This window comes from Plectrocnemia conspersa, unplaced genomic scaffold, assembly GCF_051122295.1.
Source record: "Plectrocnemia conspersa isolate PC_06_02 unplaced genomic scaffold, ASM5112229v1 ptg000008l, whole genome shotgun sequence".
In the NCBI taxonomy this organism is placed as follows: domain Eukaryota; kingdom Metazoa; phylum Arthropoda; class Insecta; order Trichoptera; family Polycentropodidae; genus Plectrocnemia; species Plectrocnemia conspersa.
The window spans coordinates 21,703,746-21,724,251 of NW_028277172.1; the positions used below are offsets into that span (position 1 = coordinate 21,703,746).

The 20,506-nt window shown below is 31.7% G+C and overlaps 1 protein-coding gene across 4 annotated transcripts in view; it reads left to right on the forward strand.

Annotated features, from left to right (window-relative positions):
• Positions 1 to 20,506, forward strand: part of hth (Meis homeobox homothorax) — a 533,594-nt gene that overhangs the window by 236,519 nt on the left and 276,569 nt on the right. For 2 of the 4 annotated variants that reach the window (XM_088189405.1, XM_088189407.1), the window contains exon 8: positions 5,853 to 5,861. The exons of the other annotated variants lie outside the window; for them this stretch is intronic. In XM_088189405.1, the coding sequence (XP_088045531.1) occupies positions 5,853 to 5,861 (9 nt within the window). The remainder of the gene's footprint in view (positions 1 to 5,852; positions 5,862 to 20,506) is intronic. 4 annotated transcript variants of the gene reach the window in all.

The following is a 20,506-nucleotide window of genomic DNA, read 5'->3' on the forward strand; positions in this document are numbered from 1 at the left end:
AAAGTATTTATAGAAATTCTATTTCAGACATTTTTATTTAGTAAATATTAAATAATCAATAAAATATATTAACGATGTAAATTAATGAAGTATTGCATAGCATATTTATTTTATACTATATATTATTAGAAATAGAAACAATCAAAATAGTATTATCATATCCGTTTAAAAAACAATTTTATTGTATCTGGGATACTTTTAAATGTGCCATCGATTTAGTTGTTTAAAAATCTTATTTTAATTCAGATTTTTTTAGCATTTTTTTGACACATTCTTAAAAACTATTTATAGAAATTTCATTTCAGACGTTTTCATTAAGTACATCAAAAAAATATTATCGTATCCGTTAAAAGATCAACGTAGTGTGATATAAATCAACGACAAAAAAATATTCAGTAACTTGTATAAAATATTTTATATTAAATTTTTACGTAGCTATTTCATTTCATGTTTGATATCTAATATTTTCGTTTTATGTTAAAATATAATGAAAAATAAAGCTAACCATTTAATATAAAAAATATATTTTTTTAAAAATACCGACTATTTAATTAAAATATATTTATCATTTAATATTAACAGATCCTTCAAAAATACTAACCATTCATTCTAAATACTGGCCTTTTGCCAACTGACCATTTATTAAAATAACTTACTAACTAAACTGTAAAAAAAATCTGATCCAATAAATACAGATTTTAACTAATTATTCTTTTAAATTATTCACAATATATTTTTAGTATTGGTTCAATAAAATTTGAATAGTACAAATTTGATTTATTAATTTTTATATTTTATAAAAACAGTGTGTTCATGACGCTTAGAATAATATTTTTGTATTTTATAAAGTTAGACAGTACGTATTAATTTGAATAAATATATTATCAACTTTTAAATGCACCGTAAATTTAAAATTAAAATAAATTATATGTATAGTTTTTATATTTAAAAATTGAACGTATGGTCATCTCCTGGATATATTCCTGAGCTGAGGTTGACGATTCACATTTTGTCGTCTAATTAAGATAATTCTTATCCCGGCCGATCGGCTGTCTTATCTCTCGACATTCCATAAGGTACGCCGCGCATCCTTTGACGGCGTATTTTTAAGGACTTGTTTTACGATTTCTTTTTTTGCATTCGTTGCAAAATACAAAAGTAAAAAAAAAAAGTTTTTCGATCGCTTTCGAACGGACGTCCCGCAGCGGACCGCGCGATTAAACTGGCGGCTACCGCGTGTGCGCCTATAAAATTTTATATAGACGCATAAGTATTATATTTATTTTTATTGTGTGTATGAATATAATAAATATAATATATATATATGAAAAAAAAACTTGTTATAATCGTACACGGTCCGCGGGAGGAAGAGAAAAAATGAGATTTTCCCGTCTCGGAATGCGTGCATAAAATGTATACGACTTAATAAATTTTAATATTAATTTTTGACGGTGCGATTTTGAAAGTTGCAAGATGCATAAGAGGTTTTTTGTTGTCTGAGATTAAATTGCTGTTGTAAATATTCATATAAATATTTGTTGTGGAAATTGTGTGGGATGATAACACTGGGAAATTAATCGCAAATAAAATCATTCTTGTATAATGACTCAAATTCAGATGAAAAAATATTTTCTGGAGAATCAAATAAAATAATATTAGTTTTTTAATTATTTTTAGTTAGTTATTCACAATTAGATAACTCTTTAATTGCGATCCAATTTATGCGATGTCTTGATCATGTATAATAAAAACACTGAAGTATATTTTCATACAATATAAAAGAAATAAAAATTACTACTATCTAAAAATCCCTCCCACCGATCGGGTTATGCAAAGTGGTCAAGTTATACATGCAAACGTGCTCTTAATACGTATAATAATAAAAAATACATTAGTAAATGTTAAATGGAAACAATATCTTCTGGAACTTAAGAATGAGATAACGCGAAAATCGCTCCTTCTAGTCGCGCTTATCAAATCGATTACTTTTATATGGACAATTTTTATAACGTTTGTTTATAATAATATTCGGCCGGTGTTTCCAGAACTGGTTTGCTTGGATTTCGGACACGTTATTTTTTGTCCTCACCATTCAACTTTATTCATGGTTCGAGGGTCGGGGTCCGCGAGGGCTTTGACTCTTCTTGTGGGTAAAAATTTTCGCGCGGAAATGGCGTTTAATTACCGCTGAAAAATATTTTGGCCGAAACCGTAGAAAAAAGGTGTATTGTTGTAGCAAATTAAGATCTCGGCGGAAACGAGCAAGAGATAAATCGCGAGCTTTTTGGACTCGCGTATTTTTAATTGTTGTACGCGGATTGTAATTAGAGTGAGAATTTCGAAATAAAAACACACATTAGAGGTACTACTATGTTGTATGAATTATTAGGCGTGCGTGCCGCATTTTAAATCAACGCGAATTAATTTATTATGAAAAATAATGTTATAAAACAGTAAGCCATAAATATGCATACACGTATTTGCTAAATTTAAACCCATGATAGATAAACAGCTTAATTCAGATTTAGTGCATTTTTTTTATTTTGTCTGCAAGCTACATTTTTTAATCTTTTATATGACTTAAGAATCAGTTGTGAAAAAGTAAAAGTCATAAGCTGTGCAATATATAAGCAACTAATGGGATCAAAATGGCAAAAAGGCGTGCAGTGACTCTTGTCATTGCATAAATAACTGTCGCCCCAACTCATGAACTTCTCCCATATTGGTCAATTGAATGGTTTGCTATAGAAGAAAACGTGTTTTAAATATGAGGGTTTGTGAACAGTATATTTTCACTTACTGACGATCTAAAGCACTGTTTCTCAACACTTTAAGGCAGACCTACCGATTCTTAACTTTACATATTTTAAAAGCATATGGTATTATGTTTTAATATTTTTTAACAATCTGATTGTTTTTAAAAAAGCTACACAATTTTTTTTTATTAACTGTAGATTTATTTAAGAACTATTAAAGTATTAATTTACTATAATATTGTTGTATTTTATATAAAAATACGGTTTTAATACGCGTGAGAAGTATATATTATTGTACATTATAAAATATGATATATTATTTTTAAATTCTTATTAAGTCTTTTTACCCCTTATTACAATTGTATTTATTTAAATTAAATTAAAATAATTGTTACCAAACAGGTAACCCCAATGCGCCACGATGGTCGAAAACAAGAATTGTAATATTTCAATACACAAAAAATATATGTAATTAAAATAATACATATAAAGAAGTAAACAAAAAAATCATGACATATTAAAATAATATGATACGAACCGGACCAGCTCCTTCTAGATGACATTAAACATATCATGTGCAATGCCAGTGTATGGCAATAGAAATGCAATTTTATTTGGCTGTTTGCTGTTCAATTATATTTTTTTTTAAATTTATTTATTGGGGATTTATTAGATTTCAGAAAGTAGAATTTTTTTTTACAAATATACCCCATATTTGTTGTCAATGAGTACTCATTTTCGGTTACTTAATTTGTAATATTTCGGTAAGATTTTTTGGTTTAATTGGTTTGTCATCTCCATCAATTTATTCCCTATAATTTCAGGCTTTTCTGCTGGTGTTCCGGGACAAAAAATAGCCCGAGAATCGAAACATTCTAATTTTCTACTAAAAAAGTAGTTTGAAATTAACACGTCTTTATTAGTAGAAATGTTTATATTGTTAAGTAAAAATAAATAAGCAAGTTCATTGGCTTAATACACTTTTTACAATTAAGTTGCTCCCAAAAAATATTTTTTAGAACCTATTATTAAAATTTAAATAATTTAAAATCGGATACTTCAATAAATAATGAAGTTGGCACATGAAGAATATTTAATAACGAATAAACCCCCAGAATATTTCCAGAAGCGAATTAAAGATTTTGCAACCAACCGGAGAACGAGCTCAAAATCTAAATCTTTGCTTAAATTTGAGCCAACATCAACGGAAAGCGAGCGAGTATTCTCAACTGCAGGAATGACTTGGCCTTTTAAAAACTAATTTCATTCAGAAAAAATAATATGATTTTTTTGTATAATTATACAACTGATGATATATTATTTATTATATTACAGTTAGTGTTAAATTTCGATAAATAAATTACTAGACGAAGTATGCACTATTAACGAATTTTAGTTAAAGCCTACAATGCTACATTTCGTGTATACTTTCACTAAATAATGTATGCTTTAGTATCCTAAAATATTTTTCAAAAGTTAAGCATTATTAATTTTTCTCTTTTTAATTTTATAAATTAATTGAAATTTTGATTCCTGGGAATTTTCAGGACTTGATTTTTTTGTTTCGCTTCCCAGGACTTTAAAATCACTAATATCAACACATTTATTTGTCTAGTTGTAATTCAAAATTACTTCCAGCTTTTTCTGTTGATAGCTTTATATTTTTTAATATTACGATACGCAAACTATTCATTTCAATAGTATTAGTTGTTAAAAATATTATTTATTATTTTATTTAAATTTTTACTATCGTGACCTAAAAGGTTACCCCAATGTGTCACTATAGTAAAAAAACAATACAAAGTATTATTAATACATTAAAATTAAAAAATCACAAAATATAGAAAATGGGGTACTAACGTCCCCCGCTTCGTCCAGGCTGGCTTATGCTGCAGATTTTTAATATATTTGACTTAAATATCTCACGGTTGATAAATACTGCTATTACGAATTAATTTTACATTTGATAACAATGTGATTTTGAGGAAATTGTTACAATGTTATTTTTTAAGAACATTTTATATTTTATGCATGCGAGTTACCGCTGCATAATTATTAAATTACAGTGTATTAATTTGCAATAATCCCTTGTAACAATGACGTGTGCATCTCATATACGTTTTTACACACATACGCAAACCACATTGACGTTCGGCTGTCACGTGAGAGATGTAAGACTTGCATGCAGCGTTAATCTCACCATTGTCCTCTGATTGAAATATGCTCATCGCATCATATTCTGACACAATCATGCCTCTTTTATACTATATTATTATAAGTAACCTTAAGTATGTTATTTATTGTGCTCGCACAAGTCTATATGGTAATAATGATTGTGATGTGTGAGACGCTGTAACAATTCTGCAAATTGTTGCTGGATTTTCTCACACACGTTGTGTATATATTTATTTACAATATATCCGTAGGCGGCGCGGTGCGGAGGGGTGTCGTAAATTTCATTAGTGAATTAGAGAAGAGAGGTCGTTAAAACTAAAAACAGACAGGTACACGTGTTGCGGCCGACCATTAGGACGGAATTTTTTAATTATAACACCACTGGCATTTGGGGATTTCCCTCGCCTTAATGACGTATCTGGGACTCGCATAGTTTACATGCGTGACCGACATGATAAGGAGAGATTGCGCGGAGACGCTGGCATTGTTTGATACTATGTAGTTTTGTAAACAATGGACTGTGTTATTATTAAATGTTTCGTTCAAAATCAGCACGGATTGAGTCAAGCATGTTTTTAAAATTTAAACTTAAATCTAGGCGTGCTGATGGCACAACATTCGGATTTTATGAATGCGTGTTGTGGCCAGACTCTAGCACGGACGTCCAATATTAAAATGTCAAATGGACAAAATACTTTGATAATTTTAATGCCCGATAACACGCGAAATGCCACGGGGTGTTTGTTGTCCTAACGGGGAATTTTTGATGATACGATTCGTTGGGGGAGGGCTAGAGTGACCCGACGTCACGCGAAGGGTTAACGCCCTGCCCCATACGTACCATACTCTCTAATTCGATTACCACCTTACGATTTTTCCTCATTACTATGCATATTAACGATCTGTTTTTGTTTGTTTCAGACGCCATGGGTAAGCCAAAAACCTGCTTATACGTAATAATTATGATTCGCCAAAGGTACGTTGTTTGTGTGTATTTTGATTAATCCCCATCCGAAGTGCCGGCACCCCCGCCGCCGCCGCCGCGTTTGCTCTTCTGATTATCTTCCGAATATCCGTGATGATTTCATTAATTCCCGACTTAGTGACGTTAAGGGATTAAGTCCGGGTGTGATCCGGGATTTACTAAATCGGGGATGAGGATTAACTTCGGCAGTATCCGCGCTCCTGCGACTAAGCGGGGATCACCATCGTGAAGCGGTTCGGATTCGCAGACGCAGCTCTCGTATACCTTCTTTATTGTTTTGTTTGACGAGAACTGGTTGGCCGCCGCTGATGTAACACGGGGAGTCGACGTCGGATTCGATACGCGCCATAAAATGTGATTGCATCATTAGCCGCGCTAATTTATCGCCCTGGACCAGAGGAGCTGGGCCAGCCCTTTTCATCATTCTTGCAATAACGATCAACCAATGAACATTTGCGCTTGTATAATATTCGAAGGGTATGAATTCAATCATCCATATCCAGATCTAAATTATTTTCTTATTTTTTATATACTCTTCAACGAATATCATACCCCCCTATAGACGATTTAAATTTCTCGCAACCCTTCTTATGTATTTTGAGGGCCCAAGTGTCCGACACAGTCCTCTTGAATTATTATTCTGCACGCGCAACACTCCGATGGTCACTCTATCGAGTCGCCCGAGGGTTGCATTGAAACAAAACGTATTTAGAAATTTAAATGTACTGGTGCGTGTGTTCCCTTAATACAGAATGCAGCGGTCATCGTATTTCGTATTGGGACGGAAGCACCAAGTCCAGAATTTTAAACAACCCCAGAAGTCTTCTCGACGCTGTGCAGCGAACGGGTGGTAGACGGGGGGTGGCTGCGGGGCAGTAATATGTTTCAAAGAGAAGTGCTCGCTTTTTATTTGTGATAAATGATGTGAATATGAATGATGAGCGCAGGGTTCCCGGGGGCCGAAGGGAGAGTTTATTTTTAACGATTACCCCCGGATAATGGCGGCGCGATTGCGTACGGTAAGGGTAGTTGTAGCTACGTCCCTTGAACCGTGAACGTAATATGTACGCAAGCAGTCGATAGAGACAGAATTGTGCAAAGTGAAAAGTTGTGTTGAAAAATACATTGTATGCTAATTAATAATTAGGAAAAGATACGTGCGCATACGTTTTGTTCCCAATTAAATTATTTATATCGTATCAATGTCATGTCAATGCAAAAGCAATCTCATTCTGAAATTTATCCCATATTTATGGTACATTAATTGTCGTTTTTGTAAAATTACTTATTTTAAAGTAGTATTTAAAAATCGCTGTAGCGCAAAATTCCTTAGCAACGTTATATGGCTTCCAACTTTTTGGGTTAATCTGTGCTATAGTAGTCCATTTAGTATCAGGGAATTTAAGAACTAAACTATATATTATATTAACAATTTAGTATATATAACGAATTGAAACTGGCTCTTGATTAATTTAATTTATGTATTACTCATAATAAGAACATATATTATAGATGCTTAAATAATTATTTATGAAAATTATGGATGTAAATGTATTTGTAAATCACTAGTGCTCAAAATTTCTTAGCAGAATAATAAGTAGAGTTCTCAATCATAGTTTTCAACTATTCAAATATGAAATAAAAAATGTATTTGTAATTATTTCTCGGTTTTTACTGATATTAATTTATGCAAAAAAATAATTAATTTCCTGTAAAATATTATTTTAACACAAAAATAATATTTGGTTATTAATTTATATTTTAATTTATTTTTAATTACTTTTATAATCGTTAAATTATTAATTTATTATTAACAATTTTTTGATCAGGGACGTGAGCTTTTTCGAATTGAATCAATTCAGCAAAATTCATATATATATCAATAGCATTTTAAAAACATAATGTATATACATTATCTAATAATGCATTGTGCGAATTTGGATATAAATTAACTGATCGAAATAAAATCTTTACGTCTTGAAACAACAAATACAAATACATGGCACGAACTTCTTTTTAGATAAGCGTTAAACGATAATAAAAAGTGGGCCTATCCAACATTTTGTTTCGTTCAACTAACGAATTCTGCGAATTTCGGTCATAGTCGATACCGCCGATAAACATTAATTTTTCGTAAAGAGACGAATTCGTGTGTTTTTAATGGGAAGGATAAACAGATATTGTATAATATATATTTATAATTACTCCCTTGCAAATCATTCACTTTAAATCATTGCGTTTTGGATGGACTGGTGTTGAGAAAAAGGCATCTTATTTATATTTTAATTTTTTTAAAAACACATTTTATAACATAATAATTTTAGACTAAACCCAGATTTTTTATTACATATGTTTGTATCAAACATAAGTTGTGATTCTTAGATTAACACTTTGTATGAGGGTCGCGATAGTGAATAAAAAAATCATTATAATAAATTAGTTTTCATAATACCAAGTAATTGTAACATTGCAAGCACATAAAAAAACGATTTTGTCTCCCGCTGTTAACCGATTCACAAAACGAAGATTTTCGTTTATAAAGTATTTAAATAATTTTCAGACATATTGCTTTTTATATATATTTATTTCGATAGTATGTTAGTCGAGCACAGACATATATTAATCATAGAAATTAGTGAAAATATTTTGATTGATAATATATTTCTTTTTATACTCATATATTTAACTAATGTAAGGCTTTTTTGGCGTTAGATACCTAAATTATTTTTGTGTTTGGCTTTCGTGATGAATTTAATTAATACGGACAAGACGTGTGACAAGCCATTACGCAATGTAAATCGGTAATTAAATTAGTAAATAAATTACTAATTCCACTCTGGCCATGACTTATAGCCGCTCGAGGGCGTCAAACGATAATTAATTCGGAACTAATGCCGTATTAGCGTTAATTCGTTGGTCAAAATTTATCACTAACAAAACGTCCAATGTAACGTTTCTAAATACATAATACAGCTACGTAGTAGTATATTATATATTTAGAAACAATCACATCTTCAACGCCCCGTTTCGAATCCCTAAGATGCCGAACATTAAAATTTCTAACTGAAACATAAAAGGAGGAATTCCTCGGGCGGAATATCCTCGCGGTCTGAATACAAAGCTGGTTCTCGGATGCTGTCTTCTTCGCTCGCTCGTCAGGGAATATTATTTCAAACAATCCCCAGGGATACGTACGCGTGTATAAATACATACATAATGCGAGAGCATAAATTTTTAAAACTACACGCCGCCTTCGACGTGGCAATTTCGTGCCTCTCCGGGGTGAAAGAGAGTGTATTATTTTTTCATTAAAATCTGAAGGAGCACATATGCCTCCCAATATGTCAAAATTTATACGGCCGCTCAAATGAAATCGTTTTTTGCCCGAAAGCTCCGTCGAAAGCGCGTCAAAAGCTCTGCCCCGTGTAAAATGTTAATGCGCATAAATAGAATGCACTGTGGTGGAAAAAAATTAGGATACGTCTTCACAAGACGGAATATGCACTTAAAAGGATGACGGTAATAATAATGGGATCGGTTTCGATGAATACGTCAGCGAAAAATGCCCAAAAAGCCTCCTCACATCGACCGCTTAAATAAATTCGGGCTGCGCGCATCGTTTTGTCGTTTATTTTTCGACTCGTTTTAAATTTTAAATGGGACACGTCGCGAGCTGAATTTTCAGTATGCCACTATTATCCCGTCGGCAAAAGGATGGGATTTTACATTTTCGTCGACGGTTACCGTAATTGACATAATGCAGTTGCGCCGTGTAATATTCAACGGTGCAATAATGAAAAACGAGGTTTTCTTTCCACTTTTTTATTTTCTTGGGACGCTGCAAATATCGCGATTTTGTGTATTTCAGAAGTTTTATAATTGCTCAGGTACTTGACATTTTTCATTATGATTTTTTTTACTTTTAGTCGAATTAATGAGCAATTATAAAAATCAATACATACACATATGTATCTATATTCTATATCATCACGATATTTTTCAGTGAAATAAAGAAAAGCTAGAAAAAACTAATCGTTATCATAATTTTTCTTGGAAGATTTCAAAAATTCAACCCTTGGTTGCCGAAATCTAATATATCGCCTTTTGTTAAAGTTAGCTTGCTTTTCTCATACTCATATCATTGGAGATAAAAAGTTAATTTTATACAACGTTAGTCAAAAAGGAACAGTACAGAGCATTGCAGAGGCTGGATTGCATCCAAAGAAGCTGCTGCTTTAGATTTCATTAAGTACTGCTCACAATTGATAAAAATAATAGAACAGGAATATACTGAGGCATGTGTTAGTTCATTCACCATATAATCCGCACTTTGCAGATCTTTCTTAACCCTTTGCTTGCCGAAATAAGAGATATTTCCTTTTTCTACTTTGGAAAGAATCAGCATTAAAGAAAGACTCGAATATTTTTTAAGGAGTTGTAGGGTATTTGCTTTTAAAGTAAATGCCATTTTTTTAAAACATATGTTTTACTATGTAATTTAAATATGAATCCTAAAAATCTTGGCAAAACCTTGCTATAAAAACTATAACTTTAACTCATAAATGCATCTTATTGTCATTTTGAAACACAACTGATATCACTGTCATGTTATTATTTAGTATTTTTATCATTGGCGATGAAAAGTAGAGTTTTCATCGCCAGGTTTCTCAGGTTTGAGAAATCACATTTTTAGCAATTTTGTGAATTTCGAGAATTCGAGAATTTTATTTAATATTTTCGAAGAATTTCCAGAAAATCGAGAATCATGATTTTTAAAAAAAACATGTTTTTTTTTTAAGAATTATGTTTGACAAATTTAATGAAGAATTTATTCTTAAAAGCAATCTTTTTTTTTCTGATTTATCCGATAATCTTTTTTCGAGAAATCTCTTTTTAAGCAATTTTGTGAATTTTGAGAATTTGAGAATTTTATTTAATGTTCTCGAAAAATTTCGAGAAAATCGAGAATTTTCAAAATTTATTAAAAGGAATATTGTACATTATTTATTTGGAATATTTTGAACTAAATACTGAAATAATACGTGACTAAACTTTATCATAAATGATTCACAAATAATACAGATAATAAATAATAAATACAAAAATATATCACGAATCATGATAAATAACAAAAAAATATTATGTAATTATTTTTAAGAATAATGATCAATAAATTTAATGAAAATTTTTTTCTTAAAGAATATGTCTTATAAAAAAATGAAGGCAATTTCTTTTCATCCGATTTATCCGATAATCTTGTTCTTTTTTTGACATGAAGTTTCCAAAAATTGTGAACTTTTTATCGTTCTGTTTAATGCTGTTTTAGAAATTTTAGATGCATAACATGCAAATTACGATATATCAGACAATAATTTAACTTAGAATGTAATATATAATTAGTGAAAAATTTTTAATTCTAAAATAAAAATCAAAATTATAAAGAATTTCTCGAGAATTCTCGATCACAATCTCTAGCTACTACTAACCAAATGATTTAAATTCACTAAGTACTAAATATAATATTCTAAGGCAGAATTAAAAGCTTTGTAGTGTTAGTGCATTTTTCATTATTCTAGGCCTTGCAGAACTCTCTTAAACTTTGATTGTCGAAATCCGAGATATTGGGTTTTCTACTTTAGAAAAAAATCGACGTCATCATTGAAGAATGAATCAAATATTTTTTTATTGCGCTGTAAGGTATAGTTTTTTACTATACTTATAATATATTGATATTTAAATATGAAGGGTTATTAGCTATAAAATCTCTAGCTTAAACTCTCGAATGCACCATTTCGTCATTTTAAGACAAACCTATATTGCTCTATCAAGTTTTCATGAAGTATTTTTATCATTGGCGATGAAAAGTGGACTCAGTAGGCTCCAAAGAAACTGCTACTACCAAGCAAATGATTTAATTCCACTAAGTACTATTATTTTATAATTGATTTAAATAAAAAAAAACATGAGTCAGAATTATTATACTTTGATTCATTTTTTGACAAAATCAGAAATATCGTATTTTTTACTTTGAAAATCACAAATGGGGTGTAGGGTATTTGCTTTAAGGTTTTTATCCAAAAATATATTTTTAATAAAAAACCAAAAGACTAAGCAACTAACAAAAGACTATTTTATCAGGTTAATCTCGTTGCACAGTATTATTATTCATTTAGTGTTCAATTTAGTTCGATTTAAGCGAAGAATAATGAAGTACTTAAATGTCAGGAGAAAAACTCGCAAAACATTTAAAACTCGTCTTTATAATCAATCTTAATAAATAAATTAAAAATATTTTTTGCTGAAGCAAAAGTGTTAATAAAGCTTTCAATAATAAAGCTGAATATTATCTATAAAATCAGCGTGTATTTTTTTCTCTGTTAAACAGTTTCACTAGTAACTTTTAAACATAATTTGATTTCTTAGTAACGTCTTGCTTTGTCAGATGGATAAATATCTTAAAGCTTATTAGGAAGTAATTTAAATTGATCTAAAAATTCCGGGTATATTTCATGACACCAGAGCTCACCGTATGTGAGTTTTTACTTTAGTTTATGCAAGTCTGGCGCTCGATAACACCTGTTCGAGTTGTCTTCTGGGGATTATTATTATTAAATTATCAATTTGAATTATCAGTTATACTTATATATGTGTAACTGACTATTTAAAAATCATTTTAAACAGTCAGTTAATCGAAAGCCGCGTCGACGTTTTGATCCACGGGCGCGTTTCAATTAAAATTATCCCCGCGAACAATAATCAGCGATGCAGTTAATCACTTTTGAACTGTCCTATAACTATAACACTATATAGATATATACCCATCGGTGCCCAATCGCCGACAAAGCCTGTCACTCGCCACACGTATCGCCGCCGCTGCCGATGAGACCGTTTTTGTTTTTCGATAATTTTTACATTATTTCGCACTCGACGCCACCCTGCGTGGGGGTGGGTTGGCGGTTTGAGCGGGTGCTGTGCCGGAAATAAATTTCACGCGGAAGCGTTAAAACAGGAAGCGCAGGTGAACGTTTCCATCACCGCACGCCGATATTTTTGAATGCACGCGCGGACACGCCAATAATCCGGTTTGGCGAAAAATTGGATTTAATGGATGTCGTTGCACTTTTACCTTGGACACTGTTGCCATTTTAACCCTTTTTAAGATGTCATCTTGATAGATCGCTCTTCTTTTTCTTTCAGCTTAATCTTTTAGTACTAGTTTTTTATTTTACTGTGGACACATTACTTATATTGTGCATCCGTTTATTTCGAGACATTCGAAAAATGACTTTTTACTTAAAAAACATTCGATTTTTGGATTAGAATATAGGTATATTATTTGATACAATACATATACATTGTTATCTAAGAAATTTATTAGAAAAAATTGACTCAAACAGGGTCGGATCGGTGACCTATTGAACAACATCACCGATGGACTCTAAGCTGGCGTGTCGGAAAAATTGGATTTAATGGATGTTGTACGCGGTCGGATTTCGTCTTGTTGCATACGCGGGCAGGGGTGGTCCAGGGCCGTCTCGAGGAATAAATCCAATCCGGTTGGCAGTAAAGCAGCCATCCTGGGGGAACTCTCCTGCCTAGCCGCAAATAGATTACGTGCGCGGCAACCGGCCGAGGGGAAGTACGTACATACGTACGAGACTTGAATGTCTGAGGTCTCTCGAATTATTATTATCTATAGATTTACTAATGCTAAGTGGTGTTGCGCTAAGCGTTATCCGGAATACGAATTTCCCGCGAGTCCCGCGGGATTCGCTCCAGTCCCGCGCGCGAATGTATAAAATGCTCTGACTCCAACCCCCGCGGGAATCGTGTGAGCCAAATTATCAAATTGTTACAAGTCGTAAGTCTCACTCTATCTATGTATCTATCTATATGTCTAATTCAATATATCATTAGTGATGTAACGCTTGAATATTAATGCGGATACAATCGACGGCGGCGGTTCCGTTGAATTATTAATTCGCGCGATTGAATGCGATATTCAATTCGGGTATCGATTGGTAAGGTGTGTTTTTATTTTGTATAATACATACTGTAGGTGTAGATGAAATATTTAATTGAAAATATCGTTTAGATCATTTTAAATGCGCGAATATCAAATAAAATACTGCAATAAATTTAATTGAAATATAAATAATTTCTAAATTATATTCAATTTTACTATCGTTTTTATGGTCTAATATATCACACCGTTGCACACTGTGTGTCGTAGATCTGTCGTTAAAGGATTTAAATGTCAGCTTCGGGGCGTAAAGTGTTAATGGCTGATTTAAAAATAAATAAGTTTTATTTTTATGTATTATCCAAAAATACATAAATTAAATGGCTGAGGATTAAAAATTAGTAGATATAATGATAAAGTTGAAATCATCATTATGAATACATTTTTGCTATTTAAGCTATGGAATCGAGGCTAAGTGATTCAATAACATATTTATTAACACATTTAAAAAATTTTTTAAATCGTCAAAATTGAGTATAATGTCTGTAATGTAATCACTTGCGATTTTACAACCCCCACAAAAGCTTAGTTTTTCAGACGATTTCCGCAATAGACTCGAACAAAGTCGCTATCCTCGGTTACCATTAATCACTTTCGGATTTAAATTGCGCCGACAGTATCTCGATTTAAGTCGTCCGATACGTTTTAAGAAGATATCAAAGATGCTGCGTTGCGGTCAACGCCTACGGCTGCGACGCGCGTAAACTATTAATCATCGCACTCGGCCACTTTTTCAATCAATTCCTTTGCTCGCACACCACCACCACCACCGCCATGATAATGACGACGATAATGATGATGATGATGATGACGACTGCGACGGCGGTGATTCATTATTAAAAAGAAGGGGGCACCTACGTAAAGAGCGAATCTCTGCGGCGCGAAGCAAGTGGATAATGAGCGGGCGATGATGGATTCAATTGTATGCAGAATTATAATTTTAACACATGCACAGGATTGAATGGAGGTGAATTAAACTGAGGTGTTTTATTTTGTTTTTTTTTGCTCGACGTCTCAATGAGAACCGTTTCAAAAGAGTACTTATAAAAGAGGACGCGTTGTGCAACGCCGCGCTCAAAAGAAACGACTCATCTTGTATTATTATTATTGTAGCGAGTTATTAAAAGTTGATGAATTTTATAATGTATTAAAGCGATCAGGGATGCCTATAAAACAGGGATGGCCATACTTTTAAAGACTTGTCTATTCGATATTTTAATGAAAATGTTGAAAAAAAACTAATTTTCCCACATAGTTTTTTTATGTAAATATATTCATGTTAAGAAACAGTTTGCTTAAACAACACACATTTTACAAATAACTACAATATTATGAATAATTATTACTATATATCATCTGTGAATTTTTTAGACTCATTGGCTGTGAATTCAGGTTTTAAATATTGCTTTTTTTTAGTATTTTGCATAAAGTAATTTTCGATACACAATATTCTTTGAGAAGTGTTGTTGCTATTAAATTGTGTTTTTTTGAGAAATGTTTAATGGAAAATATTTTTTTTTATAAATTAATATTTTTGAGAAAGGATTGACGCTGCGCAGCAAATTTTTTAAAAAACATTTTATTCATTAGTTTAAATTTTATTTACATAAAACTTTTGTGTTTTATTTTTCATGGATTAATATTTGTAAATTTTACTTTTAAATGGAAATTTTTTATAGTGATTGTGTCAATTATTACATATTAATTCTATATTCTCAAGTGAAAAGATTAAAAATATCATTTCAACTTTATTGATTCTGTTTACGTTGATATTTACAAATCTTATCTGATGTTAAAAAGCTAATCATGTACAAACTAATTAAAACGCAGTGCAAAATTTTGGGTAGTTTTATTATTCTTATTTGAAGAAATGGCAAAGTTAAATACTAGATGTGCATTTTGTTGTGCAGCAGAATTTTTCAATATCATACTCATAAGTTGTCATTATATTAAAATAAAACTATGATGATTTATTGATTGTACAATGATATTTGCAATTTTTTCTTAAAAATTAAAAGTTATTGTTATACACATATAGTGATTGCCTCAATTATTTTAATGCCCGATTTTCAAGTAGAAAGATTGAAAATATTCCAACTTCATTCATTATTTTTTCGTGGATATTTACTCTCTGTTTCTAAAAAGTAAAGAAAATTTAGATAGTTTTATGAATTAATTGTAATTTTTTTAAGAAATGCGTTAGGTTAGGTTTTAAAATTTTTTAATGTAAAAAATATGATGAGCATTTTGATGCGTGATAGTTTCTTAATATTTTATTTATAAATTGTCAATTCATTAAAATAAAACTGGTAGTTTTATTGCTCGTGCAATGATATTTGTAAATTTTACTTGAAAATTAAAATTTATTATTTTCGGTAATATTTAATAAATTTGAGTAGTTTTGCTAATTATTTATTTTTATTTTTGAAAAAAAGCAGAGATTAAGTTCTGAAGATTTTTAGTATAATTGTTTCATAAATTTTATGATAGTATTCTTGAGTCTAGGAAAATTCACCGCCAGCAATTAATCGCTAGCAGTTTATCTCCGTGTCAATTAGTTGCATAAACAATTTATAGCCCACATATGATCGCTAGCATATTTTAACGTCTAGAAGAAATGAGACGTATTTATAAATTTTATTTTTAATTAAGACGTATTTTAAGTGGTTTGCATGAAACTCAATTTGACAGTTACGAAACGTATATTTACTGTTCAAACATAAACCTAATCTAACGGAAGTTAAAAAACTTTAGTTTTAGTACTTTCATTAGGTTTGCGTTTTGCAACTGTTATAGTAAACTTATATTTTAAATATTATGAATATCATTTTTGTAACTAGGCCAGTTGTACCAAACAATTGATTTTTAATTCTATTGGTCAATAATTGTATTTATTCACTGCGCGAATGATAAAAATAACACATTACCTTCAATTTAAAATGACCAATAAATTAATGTAAATATTGCTTGGCGATAAAATATGCTAGCGATCATTTGTAGGCTATAAATTGTTCATGTGGGAAATTGACGCGGCGGTAAGTTGCTAGCGATTAATTGCTGGCGGTGAATTGCGAGCGATAAATTTTCTGGAGCCTAGTATTATTATCTGGTGTTAAAATGTTAACCATTAAAAAATAAATTAGAACTGTGCTTTAATTTTTTTTTCAATATTTTTTAAATATTGATTACAATTCACAGTGAAAATTTTTTTAGATTTTTTGCTTATAAATTATACTTTTTTGTTTTAAAAAAATGAGCATAAGAGTAGTCTTTTTCTGGCGATAAAATGTCAATCAATAACATAATTATGTTTTTTGTATGCATTATTTTTTAAACATGTCTGTTTTACTCGATCTTTTAAAGTAGTATCGGCGCTGATTTTTGTTTATTCCATGACAGAAGCGAAGTGGTAGTTCTGGATAAAATTCCTGACTAAAGTTTTTGAAAGAAGTGAAATAGCATAACCGTGTTTTGGCTTAAGTATCCAGCTCACAATCGTCCGGTCAATCTTGATGTTAATTGAAGGCGGATCTAAATTACTAATATTTATATTCCAAATAAATCAATTACTCTGCCGAGTAATCACGAATGCTTTCGTAGCAACGTTTACGTGTGATCCTGACAGTGTTTTACTTAAAAATTGTAATTTGTATTTTGTATTCTAAATGTATGTTTGCGAGTAATTTTTTCGATTGTTCAGACTTATTTTACAGTCTAATATTGAGTTCGCGGTCGTCTTGGACATTTTTCACATACACTAGATAGATATAGGAAATGATTTAGCATTCCACCTCATATTTTCCACGTCTAGTAAAATGCAAACGCCAACTGTAACGGATCGCGTCAATTTTTCCGCAAGACTTCTACTCGTATCATTCGCGTATATCTCTTCGTATATAACTGGCGGTCATCAATTTCGCCCATGTCACCGTACACGATCTGGTCATTTCACGTCTCATTACGCTTTCAAAGTCGGCTTTGGCAATAAAACAGATACGATCCACGCGAAATATCAATTCCGATCAGTTAGCGGCGCTCTGACCGTTGACTCCGGACTAACCGGACGACATTGACACACAAATGACAAAACAATCGCAGACATTCACTCTCGGCATTCTATGTTATTAAATTGACATGTCACTAGATCCAAAGAGTCAAATTAACAACGGCAAAAAAAGCACAGGAATACTATCAAAGACCAATTGAGCGCGATAGACGGCCATTAACGTATGTTGCATTCGGAAAGACGGATCGCGATAAATATCTCGCGGATGGTTCGTTTGAGATGATTTACAGCCTCCCGTGTGCTGAAAATCATTTTCGGGGCAGTCGACAAATCACTGACCGACTGCCGCGTGTCTGGTGTACCGGCCAACTATAAATTATGCCATACAATAAAATACATGTAACATATATCCATTATCGCACATCGAAACCATTTATCAACATCTATTTAAACTGTTCGCTTTCTAAGTAAGGAGTTTTTATATAGTGCTTTGTATACAGACGACGTACAGCGTTCGACGTACGCATCATCTTCATAAAAATATGTGCGTGACACTAGCAATAAAATTAGGATTCTCATTATGTACATATGGTTTGTGTTATCTTCTGTATAAGTGACTAAATAAATATTAATAATACATATAAAATGCCTCATCAAAGATTTTGTCAAAGCAAACGTCGAAATTTTTTAAATGGAAAATCAAGTATATCTAAAAAACTAGCCCTTATTTAAAAAAAACTAATGATACAGCTTGATTCAGCGTATAATTCTACATAAAAATCACTGTATTTTATTTTTGTGGCAAGAATATTGTTGTACATTGTTATATAAAATAGTTACGATGTATTTTTAAAACATCATAATTCATTTCAATTCTAACCTATTATTTTCAAGTATATTAACTAAATATAATATTATGGTTCATATCCTATGTTTATCTAGATAACATCTAGTTTATAAAAAAATAAAAAAAAAGTCAATTTTATGACCTTTTACGCGAGTTTTCCCAACGCTTTCCCGGGCGCATGTGTACGCATGCACGAGTATATGTGTGTTATGTCTACGCCCCGCGAAAATGGCCGCGCCGGTTTATTGCACCCAAAAATTATTTATTGCAGTCATTTTGTTTGGTCGTGACCTACGACAACCCGGCTATGCCCGCCTCGTGGTGTGTGTATACACAATTTTTTCCCTACTTCGCACATCGCATCAGCTGATCACATAAATTACAACTTTTACTGCTCCCACAAAAGTTGTGCCCGTCTCGTTCTGGCCGAGTAGAAAAGAGCGAGACGAAGAGGACGAGAGCGAGCACAGGATGTTTATAATGTGTTGTAATATTTTTGCTCGCAGACTCTCTCATTCTCTCGCGGGTATTGAATGGAAAGCTCCCTGACAGCTTTCGCGCCCGGGATAGCTTTTGATAAGGACCTGTCCGTCTCGGTTCCCGACCTTCGCCCATTGATCATCAACGCACATTAAAAACATTCTTGAGACGTCTGGTACTATATAGATACATTACATACAGTATTTCGTTCAAATAAAACGATAAAAGAGCAATCAATATCACAAGCATCAATTGCTGATAAAATAGATTTCGTACGTCGTAGTTGAATTACTATTGACGTAAAGAGAGAAGCTGCTGCTGTATCGAGAGTTAGACTGAAATATCTTGTATCTCAAATCGGGTGTAACTAGTGAAAGTTCTTGATTAAGGATGAAAATAAATTATATACGCTTGGTCGGGTGGAAGATGTTCTATTGCTTTTTTATTAGATTTATTTACTTTAGTCGCCTTTCTTAATAGATTCGTGGATATTTAGCAACACTGCACATTTCGCATTCTAATTGCTGCACTCATCAATCAGCCCTATTGAAGATGCCAATTCCTCAGAATATTCACATGCAAAAGCTATTTTGTTTATTGCGCTTTTAACGCGTATATGCAACTGTTAAATCGTAAATTTCAATAAGTGTTTTATTGTATATGTTCTAAAGACTGAATTAACATTAATCCTTAACCCTTTTACCGCCTCACTATTTAGAAATTTGTTAATATGTGGGGGGTATCTATTCATGCCAGTCTTAAAAGTTATGGCAGCTATAGGTGTCCCATGAGTACTTACTGGCGATTTTCTTGATGACACCTATAGAAGCCATCCGCGGTAAAAGGGTTAACTAGTTATTTTAGAAAACATAAATGAGTTTGATTATAATATTCTGAATTTTTCGGTGCAGGATTATTTTTTATTTTATCAACATTTATTCTGGAGACCACTTAACATTATGTTATTCTTAGAGAATGCGTTAAATAGTTGATATTGGTTATTTAACCCTTTGGTTGCCGAAATCTCATATAAAGACTTTTGCTTTTTTTATAATTAAGAGTACATTTTATCTTTTAATTTAAAAATAATTATGAAGGGTTTGTTGCTAACAAAAACTTTGACCAAATATGCTTCAATAAGACAATAATTTAAGTTATTTTGATAGGTTTATTTTTTCAAAAAAGTCAGGGGTTTTTGTTTCGCATGTGACCTCGTAGAAAGATCGTCTTATCA